At 36.1% G+C, this 24,859-nt stretch overlaps 2 protein-coding genes across 2 annotated transcripts; one reads left to right on the top strand and one right to left on the bottom strand.

Moving 5' to 3' along the window:
- RPS1 (ribosomal protein S1) lies at positions 1–3,778 on the top strand. The gene is made up of 7 exons (XM_059579128.2): positions 1–375; positions 1,223–1,498; positions 1,784–1,864; positions 2,318–2,599; positions 2,682–2,792; positions 3,099–3,185; positions 3,467–3,778. Exons 1-7 carry the CDS (start codon positions 76–78, stop codon positions 3,569–3,571), a joined length of 1,242 nt encoding a protein of 413 aa, XP_059435111.2. The 5' UTR covers positions 1–75; the 3' UTR covers positions 3,572–3,778.
- A 471-nt stretch (positions 3,779–4,249) lies between these two features.
- EMB1441 (zinc knuckle (CCHC-type) family protein) lies at positions 4,250–14,407 on the bottom strand. Its single transcript, XM_059579127.2, has 14 exons — positions 14,163–14,407; positions 13,811–13,923; positions 13,448–13,544; positions 13,190–13,314; positions 11,893–12,484; positions 11,565–11,750; positions 10,311–10,604; positions 9,016–9,168; positions 7,429–7,583; positions 7,140–7,245; positions 6,066–7,013; positions 5,472–5,553; positions 4,873–5,235; positions 4,250–4,652 (listed from the first exon to the last, which is right to left on the bottom strand). The coding sequence occupies exons 1-14, from the start codon at positions 14,265–14,267 to the stop codon at positions 4,462–4,464; spliced, it is 3,510 nt and encodes a 1,169-aa protein (XP_059435110.2). The 5' UTR covers positions 14,268–14,407; the 3' UTR covers positions 4,250–4,461.
- Between the last annotated feature and the right edge of the window lie 10,452 nt (positions 14,408–24,859).

Below are 24,859 nucleotides of genomic sequence, written 5' to 3'. Positions count from 1 at the left end.
TTATCTGACCCAACAAAACACACACACACACAAGAAGCTTATTCCACAGAGGGAGAGAGAGAGAGAGAGAGAGCCATGGCGTCTTTGGCTCAGCAATTCACAGGCCTGAGATGCGCACCACTCTCTTCGTCGCGACTCTCGAAGCCCTTCTTCACTTCAAAACAAACCCACAAGCCCACTGTGCAGCCCTCCATTGTCGCAGCCGCAGTGGCAATCTCAAACGCACAGACCAAAGAGAGGGCCAAGCTCAAACAACTCTTCGAAGAAGCCTACGAACGCTGTCGTACTGCCCCTACAGATGGCGTCTCCTTCACTCTCGAGACCTTCCATACCGCTCTCGAGAAGTACGACTTTAATTCTGAGCTTGGGACCAAGGTTTGTTGCCCACTCTTTTATGTCCCTGAGTTTTTTCGATGCTTCTTTGAAATTGAGGATGGGAAATGGGTCTAGAGTGAGAGCTTGTTTCTGGGTATGAGCTAGAGTGAGGAATTATCAATGAGGGTTATGTGAAATTTTTATTTGTGAAAGTTAGGCATGCAAGGAATCGTGGTTTCGTGCGAGTTTTCCAAATGGGTGGGAGCTAAAATGAGGAACTTTATGTTAGTTTTTGTGCTATTTGATATTGGGTATGCGTGATTGGATTCAGATCGAGTGCTGCTGCTGAGTTTGATATTGCAAAAAAATTTGATGGGAAAAAGGATGAAGTTGGTGATGGTCATGAGTTTGGGGCGCCTTTCGTTTTTAATAAGACTGGTTATTACTAAAAAAAGGATGAAGTTGTTGATGGTCATGAGTTTGATTTGTTGCAGATTTCAATTAAGAAGAGAACAATTTTTTTATTTTTTTATTTTATTTATTTTATACATTTTGATTGAATTTAAAATCTTATGCTTCCACTGGGGTTCGGTAGGAAGGGTTCTGCCTTTCCTGAATTATGTACTAAAAGCCTAAAATGATTTATTTCTTCCAAGTTTTAATTTTGGCGAGGATAAGGCTGGCATTAATTTTTATTTGAAAAGAAAATAGGATAAGGCTTTCATGACTTTGATTTATGAACTAGAATTTTCTTATGAGGTGCAGAAGGAAGCCTGTTGCCTATTACTTTTGTTATTTGATTGCATTTCATTCTTTTCACGCATGATTGCATTTGTATAAACAAGTACACAGATACATGCACAAGAGGAAGATTAGCTTGATGAGTTATATGGATATTTTCTCTCAGGTCAAAGGAACCGTGTTCACTACAGATAATAATGGTGCACTAGTTGACATTACTGCAAAGTCTTCAGCATACTTGCCTGTCCAAGAGGCGTGCATTCACAAATTAAAACATGTGGAAGAAGCAGGCATAGTTCCTGGTTTGAAAGAGGAGTTTGTAATTATTGGTGAAAATGAAGCTGATGATAGCTTGGTCTTGAGCTTAAGAAATATCCAATATGAACTTGCATGGGAAAGATGCAGACAGCTTCAAGCCGAGGATGTTGTCATCAAGGGTAAGGTGGGAATTTGCACACCAAGAATTTTGCTTTTGTTCTAGGTCTTCTTTTGTCTGGAATATTAGTATGCGATCCTTGTCCAGTATTTTCATTGAGGCAATGAGTGAGATGTTAAGCATCTTGTGCATTGTTCACGTAGTGTTGCCAGTCAAGTGCTTTCTTGTACCTTTGTAAAGTCTAAAGAATCAGTTGAGGAAGTTTTGAAGTTCTTACAGTAAATCTTTCCTTCGTTTTTTATTTTTTTTTATTTTTTTTTTTTAAATTTAATTGCTGGAATCTATATGCAGGTAGTTGGTGCAAATAAAGGTGGAGTGGTGGCTCTGTTGGAAGGCCTTAGAGGGTTTGTTCCTTTTTCACAGATATCATCGGTTAGTTCTTAAACATGGCTTGCACGTTCCAAGGCTCAATTTAATAGCTACTCATAGCAATTATATATATATTATAGGTGAAAAAGAATTTTGAGTTGGAAGTGGTAGTTGAGGTCAGGATGAACTGGCTGTAATATTGGCAACCCTTAAGCGTGAATCAAATGATGATAAAAGCAACAACTATAATTACTTCCTAACAAAGTATGCAAGATACTTATTTGATGTCATGTTGAGAAGTTCCTCGCAGACTAGTTTTAGATTAGGTAATTATTCTATCTGACATTATCTATTTGATTGGATTTTATCTTGTATGACTGAGAGAATAAGATCTTCATGCCAACATATTTTCTTTCTTCCAACATGCACCTTTTCCACACTGAGCTTCATAATTGACAGACGATAAAGTTCCAATTATTTGTAACCCAAATTTTATGCTTCTTGCAAATGTATTAGAAATCAACCGCAGAAGAGCTTCTTGATAAGGAGCTTCCACTGAAGTTTGTGGAGGTTGATGAGGAACAATCGAGGCTTGTCCTCAGTAACCGGAAAGCCATGGCTGATAGCCAGGCACAACTAGGAATTGGATCGGTCGTTATTGGAACTGTGCAGAGCCTAAAACCATACGGTGCCTTCATTGACATTGGTGGAATCAATGGCCTTCTTCATGTCAGTCAGATCAGTCATGATCGTGTCTCAGATATTGCGACAGTACTTCAACCTGGTGATACTCTTAAGGTATGTCCATAATTTAACTTCTTGGCAGAGATTATGCTACTCTATGGAAATGAACACTTCTAAACTAATTCTCGTGGTGTAGGTCATGATACTGAGCCATGACCGTGAGAGAGGCCGAGTAAGTCTTTCTACAAAGAAGTTAGAACCTACTCCTGGAGACATGATTCGCAATCCAAAGCTTGTTTTTGAGAAGGTATTTTCTGAAAATGATCCTAAGCCTCACTACCCATTTCTTTAATGATTATATGGTAAATTCTAGTGATAGAGCTTAATCCTGTCTTTTGGTTATGTACCTGCCATAATTACCCATTTCACTGCCAATGAGAACTTTTAGTGTGACTAATATTTTGTAGTTTCAGTTGATAGAGGAAGCACCAAAATGAAGTTGTTTAGCTCATGCTTCCCTTTTTTCTGATACATGATTTATTTCTGTTCTTGCTCCCAAGCATTTTGAAATTAGAGAGAAACTATAGTAATGTTTCTGATTCTGGTCTGACAGGCCGAGGAAATGGCTCAGACATTCAGGCAGAGGATTGCTCAAGCTGAAGCTATGGCTCGTGCAGACATGCTTAGATTCCAGCCTGAGGTACTTGTTTAGTTATATATCCTTAAAGATTTGAACTCGGTCCAAAATCGTGAAGAAATTAGGAGACACACATAGAAGACCAATATTTGATTTAACAATGAATTTGAGTTGTCAGCTCTTGACCTGCATTTGTGCACTGTGGAAAAGTACATGAACTAACAGTCCTGAAGGTCAGGGACTCAGGGTCCAAGGGCTGGGATGCATTCTCTGCTTTATTTTTGAATTTGAGCGTCTGTCCATTTTGGTGAGCCTAAATGTGCAAATACTCTTCCCATTTGCAGAGTGGACTGACCCTAAGCTCCGATGGAATCTTGGGTCCGCTTACTTCAGACTTACCGGCAGAAGGTCTAGATCTGAGTGACGTTCCTTCAGCTGTAGAATCATGATCGAGACTTGCATAGCTTTCCTCCTTTTTGTATGTTCCTATGTTATTTGGCTTGTAAAATTCTTATTAAAGACCCTTGGGTTCGCCTCTGGTCTAAATGTATGATTCCTCAAATTTTATTGTTGTTGATCACATCGCCTCAACTTTTTTTTCTTTTCATAAAATTTTCTAACTAACGTTACTTTATGTGCATACTTTCCTTCGTGGTGCTGTGATCTTGTTATTGATTAGTGGTCTTTATATACGAACCAACATCCTGGTAATGATTTATCTGGACATTAAATAAGCAGCCTAATGTGCACAGGTTCTGAAGGCAAGTAGGGGAACATTTAGAACCTCTTGCCCTTCTCAGAAACAGAGTATATAAAGATTGCAAAAATATTATGAGATTCATTTGAAGCAGTACTTAATTAAGGAATCAAATGATCATCAGCCTTTTGTTCTTATTTGGGCATTCAATTATCTAGATTTAACTAACCTGCCTCGAATGTTTATTTTTATCATTCTCTAGCTAAACGTCAGTAAGCCCCAGTGCTGTGTCATAGAAGCACAGGATTGTAGCTTGAAAATTGTTGGCCTGATTAGAGATGAGATAATGTTGGGTTGGATGATCTGTGAGTAAAGAATTTAGATCTAAACCAGAAAATTATACCTTTTGATATTCAAACAAACCAAAAAAAAAAGAAGGAGCCAAGGAGGGGGCTAGTTTTCTCATTTTTGTAAATACACTCATATTTTTTTCCCCCCAAGTAGATTGAAGGGGCTAGTTTTCAGAAGTCCTAATCTAAGAACAAAACTGAACTTCCACAAAAAGCATAAACATGATGGTGACATGCCAAATTTGAAGACCCTCTGCTTGATTTCAGAAACACCCACTGCACACCAAGCTGGCTAGCTTCCTTTGCTGCTCTTCTTACCTTTCTTTTGCTTCTGTTTCAACTGAGTCAGTCCCGCAGAAGTTACCTTTACATTGCCAACAATTGCAGCAACTAGCTCAGGGTCTGTACATGCTTTCATCAATTCCTTCTCTCTAGTTGATGCTTCTGGCATGTGGCTAAACAAACTCATGGCGGTTTTTGCAGCTACAAAAAAGTGAAAAAAAAAAAAAACAAAACAAAACAAAAACAGAATAAGAGAGAATAAATTAGCAAATCTACAAGATAGTCTTTGAATGTGGGGCTCAATTCACACCATAATGCTCCACAGATTAGCCCCCGCTAATTTATTTCAAGAAGACAAACTTCAAAGCAAATAAACCTTGTAGAAGTGTACATTTTAAGAAAAATGGAAACATTGGAATACCTTTCCCTTTCTTTGCAGTGCCTGGAATTATCTTGACACGGTATTTATATGATTGAACTGCATTGTACGGAGCACAGACAGGCACAGCATATAAGAGAACATCACTAGGCAGTGGATTCCCAGTCAAGTAATCAACATCATTCAATTTCCCCTTCTCGTCTTCACCAATCTCATGGATATCATCCTCTTCCATAGCCACCCTGTCCATTACAGAGGCAGTATCACCCAAAACCACATGGGAATCGCCTTCAAAACTACCATTTGAATGACTATACGAAGATCCATCTGGATGCTCTTGACAGTCCCGGGCCAGGTGACCAGCCTTCTTACACTTGTAACATATTTTTGGAGCATCAGAAGGACCTGCCAGATTAAAATAATAGATATCAGAGGACCACTTTAGATGATCCTAAAAACCAAGACAAAATATTTTGTCATTAATGTTACTTTGTGATATATGACAATTTGATGTATCAGCTCCCAACTATAGATTCTCTACCGTCAAATGCTTTTGAGGGAAGTAAAACAATCATGTATAAAACTAAAAATTACATAACTGCCATTGACATTTCTGATGGCCAAAAACTTGAAAAACATACCACTATCAGGTTTCTTCCCTTTGACTGTAACTGCATTTTCATTTTTTGTCTCTCCATCTGTCTTGTTTATTTTTCCAGCAGACTGAAAATTCACAAATATTAAGTTTCGAAGAAATTAGTTGGGTAATTAGAACATGATAATGGAAGAACAACGGAGCCTCGGAGAGGTAAGGAACAAGTTTACATCATTATTTGTCGAAAGAAATATCAACCACTTGAACATATTTTATATGCTTAGATCCAACTTGAGCATAATCTTTCACAAGATTTAGGAATTGGCAACTAGAATGATGAGTGTACTTAACGAACTCCACTAATCTAGTTGTGTATTTATTGAGTATACATTTCTGAAAGGAAAGAACTCAACTAGAGCAGTGTGAAAAACAATGAAAACTTTGCATTACTCTACGAGTAAGGCCACAGATACACGCCCCCACACACACATAGCATGGCCATGGATTTAGCGGCATCAACACGTAAAAAAAGAGACAAAAACAAATTATATGTAAGGATAGAAGCAATATCAGGATTTCTAATATCAGGATTTCTACTGACAACTAGCATAGAAAGAATAGTAAAAGTAATTATACTCACAGCCAGTAAAGCCATACGAAGGTTCCTTTCTTCCTCATCTTGATCGGCATACTTCTCCTTCATCTTCTTGAGTTTACCTCTCTGCCCACGACTGATTTTGACAACACCTGGCTTTGTAGTTTGAACTTTTTTCTCTTGATAACCGACAGAAGCATCAGCTTCTTTTGGTTTTTCAGTTTCCTGCTCAACATTTGCATCTACACCCGCATTGTTCTGGTCTTTCTTGAGCTTTCTTCTTTCGGCCTTTGAGATATAAGGTTTATCTTTGACTATAGCTTTCCTCTCTTCATGATTATGCTCCTCGAAAGGATCAATGTGGGAAGCTTCAAGCTCATAACTTTTACCAGATATACTAGCAGATCCTAGCCCAAGAGCTCGATCAATGAGGTCCTCAAGTTGCGGGTTGACTGGAGCAACAACATTTCTAGCATTACCAGATAAATTTTCCTTATTAACACCACCCAAGGTGGTCCTCTCCTCAACAGGCAAATCATGTGAATCAATAGCTTCTTTAGCATTGGTGGTAGTTGAGCCACTATGAGCATCTTCAACTGCAGATCCCTCAAATACTGATTTAAGTAGATCTGCAGATGAATCAGGAATGCTTTCCAGTTCTACTTTAAGTGTTTCATCTGTGGCTTCATTCTCTGACTCTGAATCAGATTTTTCTTCCAGAAGATGACTTTCTTCAACATCATTTATCCCTTCCTCTTCTCCTCTTACCCTCCTTTCATTTAAATGTGATCCCAAGGAGCTCTCATCCAAGCGAAATAACAACCCAAAGCCCATAATAAGAGGGTGGGGAGGAAGAAAGTTTTTCTTCCCACGGATCATAAAACTCCCGACTGTAAGATATTCCCCAGTAGGAGCAGTTTTACTGACCTGGTGAGGATAAACCCACCAAGCGCTAGTGACGATCTTTGAATCCCATGCCTGACTATGGCAAACCTACACCACATATTAAAAGATAGAGTTGAATCATAAAGTATCCTGTGTGTACTATTCGCTCCACTGCAGAAACATTTGATAAAGTAAAATTAGTATTAACAATACATGGAAACATTACTGACTTACCGTGAAACATCCTGTTTGGTTTAAAGTCAGAGGAGGTACTGGTTGTTCAGGCCTGTGATTTTTTATCACAGTACTGGAAGCTCCATGCAGATCTGCATGGACATACCTGTTACATAATCCAATCAACATAAGAAGCAGGCATCAATTTAACTTCTCATTAAACCTAATGACAAGCATATTCATAAAATCTGAAATAATTGAAGATATCCTTGATTTTCCTAGAAAAAGATAAATATCAGAGACAGGAATTGGCACATATTACAATAACATGATGATAGCATTTACTTACAGATCTCCTTTTGACATATAGCGTTTGACTATCATCTCATTCTGTTGAGCATCACGGCCACTGATAACCAAATAGTTCTCACTGCTGATGAACCAATTGAATTTTTCAAACCAGTGAACCTTGCGCATATGTGAAATTGTGGCAACAGCTTTTTCCTGCATTATTATTTATTAGAGAAGACAAAATTACATACAACATTGTATCTAAATTGACAACAGTAAAAAAAACAAAAATCAGTATGATGGCAGGTAACAAACTGGCAATTATCTGCTGGTCAGTCTGTTGTTCCTTTGATACAAACACTGTTGAACCCATATATTAGAGATTATTTAAACCGATGTTGACACCCATAAACACCCAGGTTAATTCCCAGCAATCTATGAGTCTCTGGTGATAGTCAGGAGAACCTGATCACATTCATCTTTTCAAGTGGTGTTGAGAAGGGCATGCTCAGGTCCAACTTGGGTTTTAGCTTGCAACAGGGCTCTGATTTGCTTTTTAGCAGAAACTAATTATAGTGCTCATCTTGTGAATTGATCATTAAAAAATTACCACTTACCCCATTAAAGAAATAGTCATATTCTAACATATCAGCTTTGATCCAGAATGGTAGATACAGGGACTAAAAGAACTTCCTTAAACTACTACTAGCTGATTCCACTACTAGTTTGAATCTCCCCTTCCCCCTTCCCTTGGGGCCAATTACTTATCAAAAATAAAATATATCCTTTTTGCATTGCAGTTCATACTATATAATCTTTAATGAAACAAACATGTGGTGCAACACAACCCTCCTTGTGGGAGGATAACATATGAGATCTTTAATGTGTCTGAATTAAATATATTATTTATCTTCTTAACTGAATTTTTCATTTTTAGCCAGATCATAGCCATAGTAATCAGGTCAGAGAAGTATTTAAGATTCAGGCCCACAATCTCTCATTACACCATGATCATAAACCCTACATCCTACGTAGCAAGTTTTGCATTAGTGTTGAACCTACTTTCTACAAGTTATCAGTGTAAGGACTATCACAAAATCAAATAAGCCAATGCTCGAAATATGTTAAACCCCGATGCCACCAGCCACCCTGACCTAATTCATGATGATCATGGTGTCAAAATGCCTATGATTAAGAACCATCAACACATCAATTTAAGATTCAGGCCCACCCTGTCAAAATGCCTATGATTAAGAACCGTCAACACATCAATTTATGCACGTAAGTTAGCAATCTGGTCCATATCATATGTCATGACATTAATGACTACTGATTTTAGAAAATTAAAATGTATATCCAAAATAACAATGCCCAATAGAATGGAACCATTGAGCCAATGATAGTTCAGTTAACACACAAAATTAGAGTATCAGCAGTTCAGCAACAATATGTAAAGTAAAAATACTAAGCTTACAAACAAATTTTACAAAAAAACTTTTACAACATGATGTGGCACAATATGATTGGGTTTCTCAAAAGTTGAATTTATCTCATTTCCAATTATGTTGTGTTACATCATGTTGTAAAATTTTGTTTGTAAGCCTAGCATTCCTTTATATAAAGAATTACTACAAGGTGAAGCTACCTGTGAAAGCTGTAGACGAGTCTTTCTTTCAGCAGCTTTAAAAGCTTTATCATGTGATGTAATGGTCTTTTCATGTTTGCTCTCCTGTTTTTTCTTCATTTCATACCACCGCCGAGCATTGGCATGCGCTGAAAGAGCTAAATCAACTTCAACCTAAAAAGTCAAATTACAATAACCAAAGTATTAGTTTTAGACACATCTTTTTGATTATATAGATTAGCAAAGCTCAAAATAATGTCCAAAAGAAAGACAAGCTTTCATAAGAGAGATTGTTGAAAGCATGACAATGATGACAAGAATAACTATAGAACATTTCAGCATTGATAATATACTAAAATCTTATTCGTCATTCAACTGGTAAGAAGATGTTAGACAGTTTATCACTGACTTCTTTACACTCATCTAACACTTTGTGCATAGACTAATCTGAGAACAACTGTCCAATCTATCATATTCCAAAACCTCAACGCAGTCCACAACAGCAAGTCCTCCCCTCAACTCATTAGCAGCATCCCCCTTCAACTGGCTCAAAGTAAACACAGATGCAGCCTTCGATCCTTCAAAAAAGGCTGGCACTATCTCAGTTGTGGTTAGAGATCATAATGGCAAAGTGGTGGTTGGCAAGTTTTTCAAAATCATGGCTAATTCAGTGGTAGTGGCAGAGGCATGGGCAATGAGTGAAGCTGCTTTTCTACTATACTCTATACATGCTAGGCCAGTCATCCTTGAAGAAGACTTGACATCTCATTTTCCATGGGAAATCTCAGGTACATGCCATGACATCTCAGAATATCTCGGTTATCAAGTTTAGGAAGATCAATAGACTACCTAATGGAGCAACCCATTGGGTTGCTGCTGCATCAAAGAAAGGCTTATTGCCTATAAATTCAGTTTTCATCCATCCAAAAGGCCTAAAACAACTTCTCTCAAAGAATTGCCCTGCTTCAAGAGTCAGCTGAATGTTTCTTCTACGTATATTTTTGTTGTTTTTTTTATCTTTCGTACCTTATTTATTTATTTATTTGTTACTTTGGTTCCCTGAAACTAGAAATTATAAAAATAAAAAAAAACATTAATGAAGACAAATAATATAGCACAAAAACCATGTACGTCCATGCACATAAACATAGATGTCTACAGAAGAAAGTAAAACCAAATAAGTAAATAAAAAATCAATGATAGATGCGCATAAAAGGCAGAGTAAGCTGAACCGCTTCATCTTTTTTTTTTCTCTCTTTTTATCTAAAGTATATTGAGCTAAAGTAAATAATACCAAAGTATAATTCATGCAACACCTTATCCGCTGGGAGTGTCTTCTCATCATCATCCATTTCATCAAGATTGTTGCTCAACAGCAATGTCATACAATTTCTTTCAAGATGGAGCTTGTCAATGAGGCCAGCCACAGGGTTTCCAGATTTCCTCTCCTCCTTCACCATACGAGCAAGGTCCTCCCAATTCATGCCCTTTGCAAGAGCTACACGCACAGCTAATATTGCAGCATCCACATCTTCCAAGTTGTATTCTATCAACTCCGCCATTTGAACACTACGATCAACTTCACTCCTTAGTGTATGCACACGATTTTCCTAGAGTAGGATATAGAAATAAAATGAACTCAAAAGGAAGCTCCAAAAAGCAAATTTCTTATTCGCATTAATGTATACTCTAAATTTTAAGTAATCATAATCCAAAAGATCACTGATATCTTGACTAGTTACATTTTTTTTTTCTTTGGATGGACACATAACAGTGCAAGGAAATAAAGGATTCAACTGTTGTTCATATCCAAACACGAAACCTCAAAGCTAGTCAGTTATATAAAATGGCCAATGGCTGGCTACTTTATCAATTTGTCATATGACCATCATCACCCACAGGATCTTTTCAATTTTGTTCTGACTACAGGGCAACCACCCTACTGAAACGTATATTTATTTTCAGGTCAAATCCGGTGATGCTAGAAAAAAAAAATGATCTTTTACACTTTGACTTTCATAGATATCTCGGCAGATATATAGATGAGCAAACAAAATAATGCAGAAAAGGACTCATCTCCCTTGCGCCCCCCAACTTCAAAAAGGGTTCCTAATCCCCCAGTCACCTTAAACCTTATTTATAATAAGGCATATTTTGCAGCAGAGGAGGCAAACTGAAGCCCCATAAAAGTAAACAAAAAAACTCTGCCTTGTACACTTAATTGAAATTGAAATCTCAGAGCAAGTTCAAGATGAAAATGGCACTAAAAGGAGGGACCGCAATGCAGAACTATTTAGTGAAGTAACGAAGGCCAGTGGACAGATATAGATGGCACATACGTACAATATGAATTAGGACACATGGTGTAATGAAACATGGGGGGGCAAGATGTAAATCTGAAAATTAATCTTCTATGGATGAATAAGTTCAGGAAGTCCACTCCCAATGCGCACCTCTCAGAAGAGAGACAGAGAGAGACAGAGAGTTCAGTTCAATTCTCCAGTCATATCAATGCCTTCAAAGTGTATGTACTCAGTCACTATACCTCAAATATGATAAAAGTAGCAAACCTGATCCAAGCGTATTTTATTCAGTTTCTGGATGGCAGAGTTCTCTTTTGCCTTTTGCTGGTGTTCTACCTTTTGACCCTCAATTTTGCTGTAGAACTCATCCAAAGCTGCATCAAATGTTTCAAACTTCACATACTCCTTAGTCTTGAACTGGTTCAGTAAAATGGGGCAGAAATCATTGTAAATCTGCAAAGGAATCGAAAGCAGCAACTCAATATTCAACGAAAATGCTTAGATATGATTGGCACTTTCTGATCATCAAACAAAATCTAATAAAACAACGGCACTCTAAACCATTGCATGTGAAGGAAGATGAACAGAGGACTACCAAAGTAACCTGCCCAGTATTTCCTGGTTCAGAAGTTTGCTTCTGCAATATGAATCCTTCAGGAACTTTATCTCCAGAAATAATATCCTCTAGCCAGTCCTCAAACTTTGTAACAGCTTGGAGCAAAGCCTGAACTGTATGATCATCCCATTTGTTATCTTTAGGAACTTTTGTATTAGGAATTAGATCAGCATCGAGTATAATATGCTCAGCAAGTGCAGGTCCATAACCAAGTCCCTCCCCAAGGACAGTTTTCAACATGGCCTGTTTGGCATGAGTACCATCGCCGGTATTTTTACTTGACTCAGATGATTTCCCACCTTTACGGCCCTGCTTTTCTTTTGGTGCAGCAGACACATTAGTTCTAGCATCATTATTCTCAACAGGTTCTTTGTTATCAGGCTCCTTGGAAGAAGTAAGGGCTGCTTGTAAGGGCTGCTCCTTGGAAGAAGTAAGGGCTGCTTGTAAGGGCTGCTCCTTGGAAGAAGTAAGGGCTGCTTGTAACTTTGCAGCAGTGGTTCGCTCAAAAACTCGACAAATTTCAGTAGGATAACGATGGCGTGACATGATTGCAACTCCTTTATCATCATCCCTGTTGTTGATGAGTTGTTATTATCTAACTAATATCTCAATTTAATGGGAAAATTGAGAGAAAAACAAAAGTAGATGTTTATTTGATTTTTACTACTAAACAAGAAAGTATAGTAGGAGGCTAGGAGCTACCAGAGATTATCCTGGCCATGTTTTTAGGAAAAAATGCCAACATCCAACAATAGTACAATCAATCAAGCAAAAAATCCTAGCAACAGGGTCCTATAAAGCACCAGTATAATTAAGGTGACTCAGCAGCCCCTAGGCAGTTGAGCCTCCCAACAAAAAAGAATGACAAAGCAATATCTAAAAAAACAAAGATAATTCTTTCAACACCTTTATAAATTTTCAAAATATGTGATAGATGCAAGTAAATAAGAACTGAATAAACAATCTTTGAGCAAATGGATGTTACTACTATTTTTCATTTGGGATAAACTTTTTTAATAAATAATTAAACAAAGAATGCTAAAACCTGAGCTTTTTTTTTTTCTCCAAACATCAGCCAATCAGCACACCAGACTTCAAAAGAGTGTACATATCATACAATATAGATGGATCATGTAGCTGGTGAATTCTGAGGTAAGGCATACAGCTTTTTCATATTATTGATAAATTACACATGCACTCAGTCACTCTTCAACTCATGACCTCACCCTCTACAGAAAGTCATTACCATAAATAGAATGCGAAAGTGAATCACAACCTGTGGGACCGAAGAAGGGTCATGACCATAAAATCAGAATCTGTTAGTAGAATGTTTCCATGAGCATACAGCTCCAATATAACATAGCTTGCATTTGCACCCAATCCAAATTGAAAGAGAATAATCTGTAACAAGGCCAGGGACAAAAATGAATAATATGTAACAAGCTAAACCAAATCAAGGAACAAGGAAAAAAATAAATTAAGAGTCTAAAGCACTCTGAAGCATGAACAAAGATCCAGAACGTTATACTTATACCCGATCATATCCAAGTTGCCGTACATCCTCAAGCCTTCTGGTGCGTATATGCTTCCTTAATTTGAGAGTAAACCCCGAGGGCGTATTACTTTTGTCCCTATTGATGGTGAAGAACAAAAAAACATTTTAATTGTTTATTTTTCTTTTTTTCCCTTCTACTTTGCCAGATTACCTAAAGCAAGTATGAAAACAGAAAGCATATATAAAAACATTTGTAGGAATTTCACAACACCCACTTGTTATCTCCAAGAAAAATAAATAAAATTCCCTTTTCTTAACTCTTTTTTGGTTTTCTCGGCAACCAAACGCATGGCAGTAACAATGTAGGCAAACCTTATAATGCCGTTATCAATGAAGTCTCACCTAACATATGCGGTGGTGTGCAATCTAGCACCACTTTCCATCAACAAAAGGACTTTCTCGCTCTCGCCGGACTCCGTGACTCCACTACTATTCATCAACTTGAACACATATGTCTGAAAATAATTCACACATCACAACACTCAATTGTATATCCTCCTTGCAGGAAAATTCAATTAATTCCAACAACTAAAAGTGAATTTAAAAAAAAAAAAAAAAAAAAAAAAAAAAAAAAAAATTGTAGATATATGCGTTTATATATAACAATTGCTTGTTTTGCCGGTTCAAAGCTCGTAGTTACAAGCGAGTTGGTATATGTTGGAATTAGGGTTTAGGAAAATAGAAAGGAACAGACCTTGGGAGAAAGATCATAAACATTGGAGCAACGCATGCCGATTAGCCTACGCAAGCACTTCACCTCTGCGGCCACATCGGCCGTGTTCATGCGCACCTTCACCATTTTCTTCTTCTTCTTCTTCGATATCTGGTTTGTTCGTGAATTGCGAGCTTCAATGAAAACAGAGTTGGCTTGAGTTTCAGGCGCGCGAGCGCCGCCTACTACACGCTAAAAGTTCAATCGGTACTGCTTTGTATTTGCCTATTTGGGCTTCAGGGGTCAAAAATAATTAACTAAAAATATCTTCTCTTCTTTGTATCTTTTATATTTCATCTTACAAATTTCAATGCTTCATTAATTCATTCACTAAGGAAAAAGTTTAAAGATGATGAAAAATAAAATGAATTCTATCATGAAATTTATAGGATGAGATGAAAAAAATATTAATTATTTATAATGGTTTAGAAAAGGGTTTTCTATGTTTTTTGTTTTTTGTTTTATTTATATGTTGGGTATATTTTAAAAGATTTAAATATATAGTATAACATAACACCAATTAGATACATAAATAAAGCAAAATTTTAACTGTAACATATATCTTAATCCCTTTGTTTATAAGTTTAAATTTGAATAGTATGTTTTGTATTTTGAATTATTTATTAATAATTTAAAGAAATGTAATTTTGATCTTATATATATTAGAAAGGAAAATGTTTGGCGTTCTTCTAGTATTCTCCTGGTGTCTTTCTAACTGTGATGTGACTTTTAAAATTATCGTTGAATTTGAGATTATCATTATGGACTTTTAATTTATTGGTGATTTTAAAAGCCACATCACAGTTAGGAGAACATCAGCAGAACACTAGAAGAGCACCTAACATTTTCCTATTAAAAAGAAGTATACATGTACCCTCTCAAATTAATATCTAATTTGTAATATCTTCTCAAACTAAAGATTACATCAATTTCTCTCTAAATTACCAAACTCATGTGAATCACACACAAATTCATTAGTGGATCCATCCATTTATTATGGAGATAGTTGATCAAAAATGAATAAATTATATCATTTCTCTTTTCTTTTCTTTTTTAATAATATGTCCTTCTTACATTTATTTTTTTTAATAGGAAAAAAAAGTTCTTATTGAATTGAAAAAATTCCTAAATTGATATATCCATTTTTTTTTTTTAAAAAAAAAAAAAATCCTTAAAGGGGTGTTGATATGGAGTAGCATTAGTTCAATTTGAGCTGATGTAGATCCAACATGGGTCAATAAGTCGATTTGGGCCACTTGGTTGGGTTGACCCAGTTCTGTTTTCATTTTCAAAATGGGCTGACTAGTCAGTAGATCGGTGCAGGAGTGAAATTATACTCTTTTAACCATAAATATCTTGCATTTTGTATGGTCAACGTGTTGCTCAAAGAATTAAAAAAAGACCATTAGTACTTATTGTATGCAGTGAAAAAAAGAAATTAATGTGCTCGTAATAATTGCAGGTGAGAATTATCGCACGTACCACACGATTTTGAACCCTACACATTGAAATAATAATCCAGGATTAATTATTAAATAATTGAATATTAATAATAAAATACTGAATTATCAATTTGAATCATAATTACTCATTTGTGGCATGCCGCGAGCAATCGTGAGTCGTGACACCCCCCACCACGCCCTTGCTTTATTAGTGCGCAACTAATCCATAAAACCCCATGAAAAATGGCCTATATATATTTGCACCTTAATTAATTTGCATTGCAAACAAACACATCTTCTAGCGGAAAAAAGGCAGCTGGTATATATATATATGATCTACTACTACTGCTAATTATATATATATATATATATATATGATATACTACTACTGCTAATTAATTAAGTTTATGATATAATATAATATATATTAAACCAGATGATCATCTGCATTAATTGCTTCTTTCTTTGCAGGGTTTGGTGATATATCATGAAGTCTGTACTCATTTTCTTTGTTGCGTTCGCCTTGATGATATTGTTGGCAAGTGCACAAATGGAGAGCCTGCAGGAGGAGCATAGGGTGAGGCCGAAGCGCCATCTCCTGAACGAAGCGACGTCAGTTGGTCGAAAGGTACTTAATGTCGGTCGTGCTTATACAACGCAAGAAGCGAACCCGAATCAGGGTTATTCTGGAACGGTCCCTGATGTAAGACACCATTATTACACGGGGGATCAAAGACCGGCCACTACGCGCAACTAGCTTGTGAGAAAAATCAATGGAGTTGCTTATAATTAATATGTATAGTACGTACGTATGATATATCATATATATGGTGTGTGGCTTGAAATAAAGTGGAACCAAACGAACATGTTATGTATGTCATGCATGCATGCATGCACATGTTTAGTTTCACCATGCATGATGATCAAGATTCAAGAAGTGATCCTGATCTGTTTATATTTTTTTATGTGACGGGCTTCTGGCTTGTAGGCAAACTATATGTTGTGAATTATGGCTGTTCTGAAATAAAAGGATCATGCATGCATGGCTAGCTAGCATGGTTCCGTGTTCGCTTATATATGTATTCTGAGACCCTAATCCTTTTACATATAAGGAAATTTTCATTTACAAGTTGGAACTGTCTTATAATATGCAGAGGTTTTTAGGCTTTACTATCTGCAGGGGCTTGAATCTCCTTAATTTAAAGAAAGCAAGATTTTCGTGTCTCATTTCATTTTTAGAGAAGCTAACAAAAAATATTCATGTATTCAGTGTTGGTGTAATTAGGGCAAAGGTTTAACAGCTCTGAGTTTTGACAAAAGTGATATTTCTATTTATTACTACACCTTCTTGCATCCAATATTAGATGAAATATTACATGTACAAATTTTAATGAAATGAAACAAATTAAGGGAATTCGATCATAAATAGACACCAAAAATAAAAAATAAGGCAAGAAAGTAGATAATAAAAAGCTACCACTTGAGAGTAGTACTGTACGAGTTTTCCCATATTTCGACCGGAGAATCTAACAGAGACAATATTACTGTTGATAATTTTCCCCAAGTATTTAATTTGTTCCCGGCAACCCAGGCTCGAGCTAAGGTCTCACTGGTTTAAATATCCTACGCTTCTTTTCTTGTGACCTCTACTAAAAAAGGAGTAGAAGCTAGGTTTGACTCTCCTACGTCCACCTTCTTTAGGAGTTCTTTAGAGCAAAGTTGCCTCATCCCAACAGGTTCCACCATCAAAGCGTGCTTTGATCGCGCCTAGCCAGGTAAGGAATTCTCTCCTATCTCTAACCGAGCATATGAGCATAAGCAACTGTAGTGGTTCTGCCTGGTCATCTGATAATAGAATTAATTAAGTACCTCTGTGAGGATTCCATCTCAACATCAATTCGCATTTTATGGCTATTTTACTTGAACAACAAAAAGCAGTGAACTCCTCCCAAGGAGCTCCCACGTATCTTTCCAAATTTAAAAATGTGGATGTGTGTATGGATTGTTAGGAAACAATCCATACACACATCCACACTTTATCATCCACATTTTAAGAGAATTGTTAATTAAGTTTATTTTGTACATTGGCAAAAGAATCTATTCTTGAATTTTCACTACTTCTAGAGCGCACCCATTTAAGCACTAGGATTTGAGGGATTAGTAATGTGTAATTAAGACTCATTCTCTCACAGATTACGGCTCGCTCAACTTAAGTTGCTTTAGGCCCACATTTGTGGTAGTCATATGCAAACAGAAACGACGATGGTTAGTAACTTGATCATAATGTGTCACACACAAGGTGGAAACCATCCACTGCTCACATGCACCATCATTCCCAATTTAAATAGCAAGGACATGGTGAGGATTGGTGTTCTTTCACTTCTGAATGTTGGCAATAAAATCAGTACTTTAACCTGCCAACATCTCTGGATCATGCAGCAGCTTGGAAGTACTCCTCCCATATTACTGTAAAAGAATTCTGGTCTCCTCCCCCAGCCGGTTCACACAAGATCAATTTTGACACTGCTATAAGGGAAAAATTTTCAGTGCAGGCTGCTGTTTGCAGAGATTCAAAGGGTCACATTGTTAAGGCTATTTCCCAAATAAATCCTCCATGTGATCCCATCTATGGTGAAGCTCTTGCAGCTCAGCTTGCTGCCTCCTTAGCAGCCTCTTTGAAGCTCTCAAGTTTCTCTCTTGAAGGTGACTCATCGGTGATTATAGATGCTTTGCAAAACCCTTCCATCACTTTTGACTGGCATATACAATCAGTGATTGCCAACTCTTTGTTACTCCTTAAAGCCTCCCCTCTTTGGGAGGCAAAGAAAATTCACAGAAGTGCAAACTTCTGCGCCCACCATGTGGCTTATTGGGCCGCGGCAAGAGTGTTCTCGGGCTGCATTCCCACTTATTTTCCCCCCCCCTCCATCAATCCCCTTATGTAGTGGAAAGGATCCACCCCCCTCTCTTTCTTTCTCCTGTTGTAAGGCCTTTGGCCCCTTGGTTTGTTAATGGATGTCTTGTTACAAAAAAAAAAAAAAACCTGCCAAGAACGACAAAAACGAAGCACTCAAAATAACAATATTAAGCAATCACACAAGAACACAAAATTTACGTGGTTCATTGCTAAGAACTACGTTCATAGAGTTGCAACATATTTCACTTTGGAGAACGTTACAGGGGGATTACAAAACAAGAGCATTAATTAAACTGTTCAATCTCTAAAACCTCTATAGAAAACTTCATTATTCTCTCTGAAGTTTTTTCTCAGTATTTGACTTTCAAAAAAACATAATTCCAAAGTCCTAGAAAAGAGACTTTAAATAGGCAGCAAATGAGTACGTGAGTGTACGTTCGGACAACCTAACTAGCTGTCCTGTCCGGACACGCCTAGGGTTTGTGAACCCGTTGTCCCGCTTGTCTGGAGATAACTAAAAACAGATAGTACTCTCAGTGGCTCCCGTCCAAACGCCATTAAAGCCCATATTTGGACATGCTCAATATCTGATGCTTCTCGGTGGCTCTCGTCCAGATGCTATAACAGTATGATCGGACACACACGCGTATACATCAGACTCTATTGGTTCTAACACTAAACATAATGAATGTCAAGAAAACATTGAAAAGGTTGAAGGGATCGATAAGACAGAAGAAAACTAGCAAATTATAAAGAAAAAGTATTCTTTCATTATTTTAAAGGAATAAAAGTTTATTTTACAAACCTTTTCAAAAGATAAAATAAAGAGAAATAATAGTTAATTTCAAATTACGAGAACTTAAAAAGATTTACACAACTCTTAAGGTATTAACCTAGCCTTAAGATATTTCTTATATGAAATTATTGGAGAACGTGAATATTTGGAAAATGCTAGAGAAACGACCAATTTCACTACAATTATTTTACAAACGGATGTAGGATACGTGGCAACTATTACATTAGCAACTTAAAACTTTTAAATTGTTATGTTGTTGATGTAGAAAAAACAATGTAAGTGCCACATTAGTTTGTAAAGAATATGGTGTAAATTTTGTAGTGCATGTAGCAATTGCCTTGGATCTTTATCTAAATTTATTGTCATAATTTTGACAAGGCAATACTATTTATATAGATAGTATTACTGTAATTGTATGGCTAATCATTTAGCTTAGTTTATAAACGGTCACGTGTTTTTTTAAACATGTGAAAAATATATTTTTTTAATACATGGTTTTTGGAAAACACATGTTATTAAAAAAAAAAACATGTAATTCTCATATGTTGAAGGACACATAATGCTTTTATAGACTGATTGAATTGAAAAAACTCCTCGTTTGAGGAATTTTATGTGCTTTCAAGTTTCAACAATAGGTAACTTATTTACTTTGCACTAAGTTAGAGAGAGAGAGGCTCTAACCTCTCTTTAGAAAAATTTTAAAACCTAGGTTTTTTTCTTCTTCCATCTCCCTGGTGAGAGCAACCGCCTCCTTAGTGAGGTTTTTTTAGGGACGAGATATGGAGTTTTTCTCCATTCTCCTCCCTCTTCTCTGTTTTTATTTCCTAGTTTTGTTGTTTTTGTTGTTCTGCAGTCCAACTAGACCAGGAGCTTTGGCCTCCTTCATCCTCTTCGATTAGCCTCCACTCCGTCACCATCCGTTCACCACGGTGCAGCACCGCTCGCCTTCTCAAAACTGGTTGGGTTTTTATATCTAGTTTTGGAAAAAACTAGATCTAGCCTCATCGGTCAGTTTTCCACCATCACGCGTCATCCCCCCTTGTTTCTCGGCCTCTCAGCTTCCCAACGCCATCTCCTCCAGCCAGATTCGACCACCACGTGTCGGTGCGTGGATCTCATCGTCCGGCGCGTCTGCGCCACGCACTTGCCAGTGTTCGCCAATCACTGCTCCCTGGCCGTTGCTACTGTTTTCTGGTCTTTTTGTTGTTTTCCTGTTGTTCTTATGGACTGTCGTTTTTTGTTGTTTTTGTGTTTTGTGGATTACTGTCCCCTAGCTTTTTATTGTTTTGTTACTTTAGTGGAGACTTTTGTAACTGAATTTGTGTTGGTTCCTCTCTTTTCAACAGTCCTAGTTACGGACTCTAGCAGTGCTTTTATCGCTTCAGCCTCCTTCCGGTGGTTGTTGCTGGTTACAAGTGGGGGTTCAGATAGGTTCGCCTTAATCTGTGCTCCTTTTGCTTCTGAAACCACCTTGCGCGGCCCCTTGAGAGGACCGGGTCACTTGTTTGTCCAATTTCCTACGTTTTGTAATTATTTATACACTGCTTTAGTTTGTTTTGAGTTTATTGTTGAGGAGCCCACCCCTTTTTCATTTTTAGGATCATTCCTTCCTTCTTCCTTTCTGATCAGGAGTGAAAAGGATCATTCCCTGTAACCCCATCCTTATTCAATTAAAAAAAAAAAAAAAAAGATTCAACAATAGGTTAAAGCTTACCCTTTATTTCTTTCCAATAATTTGTCGATTTTGAGTTTTGAGAATTCCAATTTGCTATATTGAAAAGTGTACCATTTAATTTTTCTTATGGAATAGTAATTTAATTGCTCGATTTTTTTGTGGATTTTTTTTTTAATAGCAGGATGATATCATTGACATGGGTACCCGTGCACCGAAAATAGGACAAAATTACAATTAAAGGGCCTAAAATTACAAAATTACAAACAAAGAGAAATGAATTTTTGAATAGCTAAAATAACTCCTATCGTTGGAGATGCACTAAGCCGAAACAGGAAATTCAAACAAACCCGACCAATGTAGTAGCCCTTCTGGCTTCTTGCATGAATTTATTAGCACGAGACGGTAGACTAGCCCATGGAAACACAAATAGAGATCGGCTACTTCTCATCTTATAGCTTTCACAGACTTGGCTTTCTAAAAGACACAAGATTGGTTTTACGGTGCGTTTGACATTGCAATTTTAAATCAAATTGTAGAAAATAGACAATAAAAAAAAATGCTTTTTTAAATCGCAAGTAATGAAGTACTTTTTTGAAAACATACAATTTTAAAGGCTAATTAAACTACAATTTTAAAAGTCAAACTCTAAACAACGTTTTTAAAAATTAGGTTTTCTAATTGCATATTTTAAAATCGTTATTTCTAAATCGAACTTTTTAAAATCGCAAACTCAATCAAATCCTAAAAAAACCTTAAAGCTTGTTCGGAAAGACTCAACAGTATTGTACGGGAAGTTGTTGAACCATCCAAAATTTATTTGAAAAATTAAATTCCTAGTAAACTCTCTCACAATAACTACCAAAATTGCAAGATAGCTAATTGGTGCAGAATCCCATAGCTCTTACAAATTTTTCTGCTACTATTAAGATTAGCTGTCAGAGATTATACGGCATGTTTGGTTAAATAGCCTTTTTGGAGGCCAAAAAGTGCCCAAAAAAGAACGTCATTAAGATTTGAACACACTGAGAAACAAAGTTAGTACACAAAATCTTTTGTAGGGATAAATATCATAGCTGCTTCTAAATATCTCTAAACTCCTGGAAGCATATCATAAATATGCTACCTCTTAAATTTGAGTAACCTCACTATTTTAACAATCAACTTTTACTATTCCATTTAAATATTATTTTTCAAAGATTTGTTTACGAAAAACAAAAAAGGAGAGAAAGAAATTACTTTTTTATTGAATAGGTGAGTGAATAGTACTCACTATTAGTAGTATTGAGTGCTGTTCACTCACCATTCTTTTTCTCATTAAAATTGTGAGGGTGAAAATGAGAGTTTTTAGCTAGTTTCACTAAATTACATTATTAAAATAATCAAAAAATAATTTTAGTGTGGCTGCAAATTGATAGTATTCTAAAGATGCGATGATAGATGTTATAACTCACTTCAAAAACTTCTTTTGATTTTCCAAAGAGAAGCTTTTGAGAACTTCCCAGAACTTCTCTATGACGTATAAATGCTCCTGTGGAGAAAGGGATATAAATTACGTACTTTAATGAAAGAAAAAGAGCAGAATTGATGATATTTTCCAATCGTTTTTGATGTCTAAAAAATTACTAAAATTACATAATTTGAGAATCTACTATTGATTTAAAATTGTAGAAATCTTAATCCTTTATGATACTCACCTGCGTAATTCGTGTTCAATATTCCTATATCATCAACATCCAAGTTGTCGAGCAAACCGGATATCAGAAGCTGTAAAAAAATGATAAAAAAAGAAAAAAAGAAAAAAGGATCAGATGTGTCAAATTAAGAAAAGTGGGAAGGAAGCAAGGAGATCAATAAATATCGATTAGGTTTCCAAAAGAAAGAAGAAAAAAAAAATCATGAACTTGCACTCAAGTGAAAAAAAAAAAAAAAGGTGAAAAGTGCATTGCTGTCATAGGTGATAAAGTTATGAAATGCTTTTAAGTAGTTCAAACGTACAATGTACATGAACCACATCGCTGGATTAATGAAAACGAGTGGCAGGTATTCATGATTTTTCTTCTAAATAATGGGATGACAGAAACATTTCATAGAAAACAGATCAGTGTTGAATAAAGACATATATCACAGCTTTTAGAGATTGAATTGAAAGAATTCCTCCGACCACTTCCAGTCCATTTGAAAAACCGTTATGGAACAATGCCAACAAAATCAAATGAGTAATCTATACATACTCCTATGTTCAAACTCTATTTTTCACACTCCTTATGTGACTTTTAGAATTACTAATTTTTAAAAGCCACTTAAGATACTATGAAAATTTGTGTGAAAAAGTGACGTAGCGGAAGATTAAAGTAATTAATCAAAGAGTAAGTAACTAATCAAAGAGTAGCGTTTTTGATTCTGTAAGAAAAAGCGTCTTCATCTTCTACCCAAAGATAAGCTCAAACCTGCACGTTAGAAGACAAACTTCATAGAGTTTTGGGAGAAAATTCCCTGATTTGATAATGATTCAATGAATTTGTTTTACATCATAAGCTAGCCTATTTATAGAAGAGAAATACTTGTAGAGAAAGTAAACATAATCCTAATAAGAAAAGGAAAATAATTAAAGAAAAAAACTAATCCTAATAAGAAAATAAAATAAAGTCCTAATCAAATTAAATCTTCTACAAATAAAATCTTAATAAAATCATTTCTTAATATAAAATTGACAATCAGTGTGTGAATTGTGACAATATTTCTTCTTGTACTTCCATTGTCTGAGAGCAGGTAAAATTTTGATCATGATACAGGTAAAATAAGAAAAATTTTGATATTTTTCTTATTTTAATTTTCACCAAAAATATATGTACATCAAAAAATGAGAGACTATATCGAAGTAAATTATGTCCCATTACCGAGCTTAATTTCCAAATGGGTACATAAGTCGATTTGAGTCATTTGGTTGGGTTGACCCATGCATTAAAGTAGAACATTGTATTCATTTTCAAAATTGGCTGGCTGAGTAGATGGGTGGTGGAGTTATAATTGTTTATGGTCAAACATAATAATTACTTGTACGCAGTGAAAATGAAAATTGCTCGTAATTATTGGTGAGAACTCACCGGTATCATGAATAAACCGCAGATAATAGAGTTGGTTATATTGGAGAGGTACTTTTATCTCATAAAAAAGTGAAAAGATAAAAATACTCTTTAAATATAATTAACTCGATACTCTCTCGTTCAAATGAACTGGAGAAGATCATGTTCCCCAGCCAGTATCATACAAAATTTTGAACCATACACTACAATGAAATAATAATCCAGGATTAATTATTAAACAATTGAATATTAACAATAAGATCCTGAATTATCAATCTGAATCATAATTACTCATTTGTGGCCACAGCGTCTTCCAATAGTGTATGCCGCAATCATGAGTCGTGACACCCCACACCGCACCCTTGTTTTCTTAGTGTGCAACTAATTAATCCATAAAACCCCATTAAAAATGGCCTATATATTTGCACCTTTGCATTGCAAACAAACACATCTTCTAGCGGAAATTAAAAGGCAGCTGGTATATATATGATATAGTAGTACTGCTAATTAATTAAGTTTTATGATATAGTTTTGTAAAACAATAAAATATAATATATATTAAACCAGATGATCATCATCTGCTTACTTCTTTCTTTTCAGGGTTTGGTGATATATCATGAAGCCTGCACTCGTTTTCTTTGTTGCGTTCGTCTTGATGATATTGCTGGCAACTGCGCAAATTGATAATCTAGAGAGGCTGCAGGAGGAGCATAGGGTGAGGCCGAAGCGTCATCTTCTAATTAACATGAAAGCGACGTCGTCGGTT

Source organism: Corylus avellana, chromosome 2, assembly GCF_965113065.1.
Source record: "Corylus avellana chromosome 2, dhCorAvel1.hap1.2, whole genome shotgun sequence".
Lineage (NCBI taxonomy): Eukaryota > Viridiplantae > Streptophyta > Magnoliopsida > Fagales > Betulaceae > Corylus > Corylus avellana.
The sequence above is the reverse complement of the archived record's forward strand: the minus strand, read 5'-3'. Positions and strand labels throughout refer to the sequence as shown.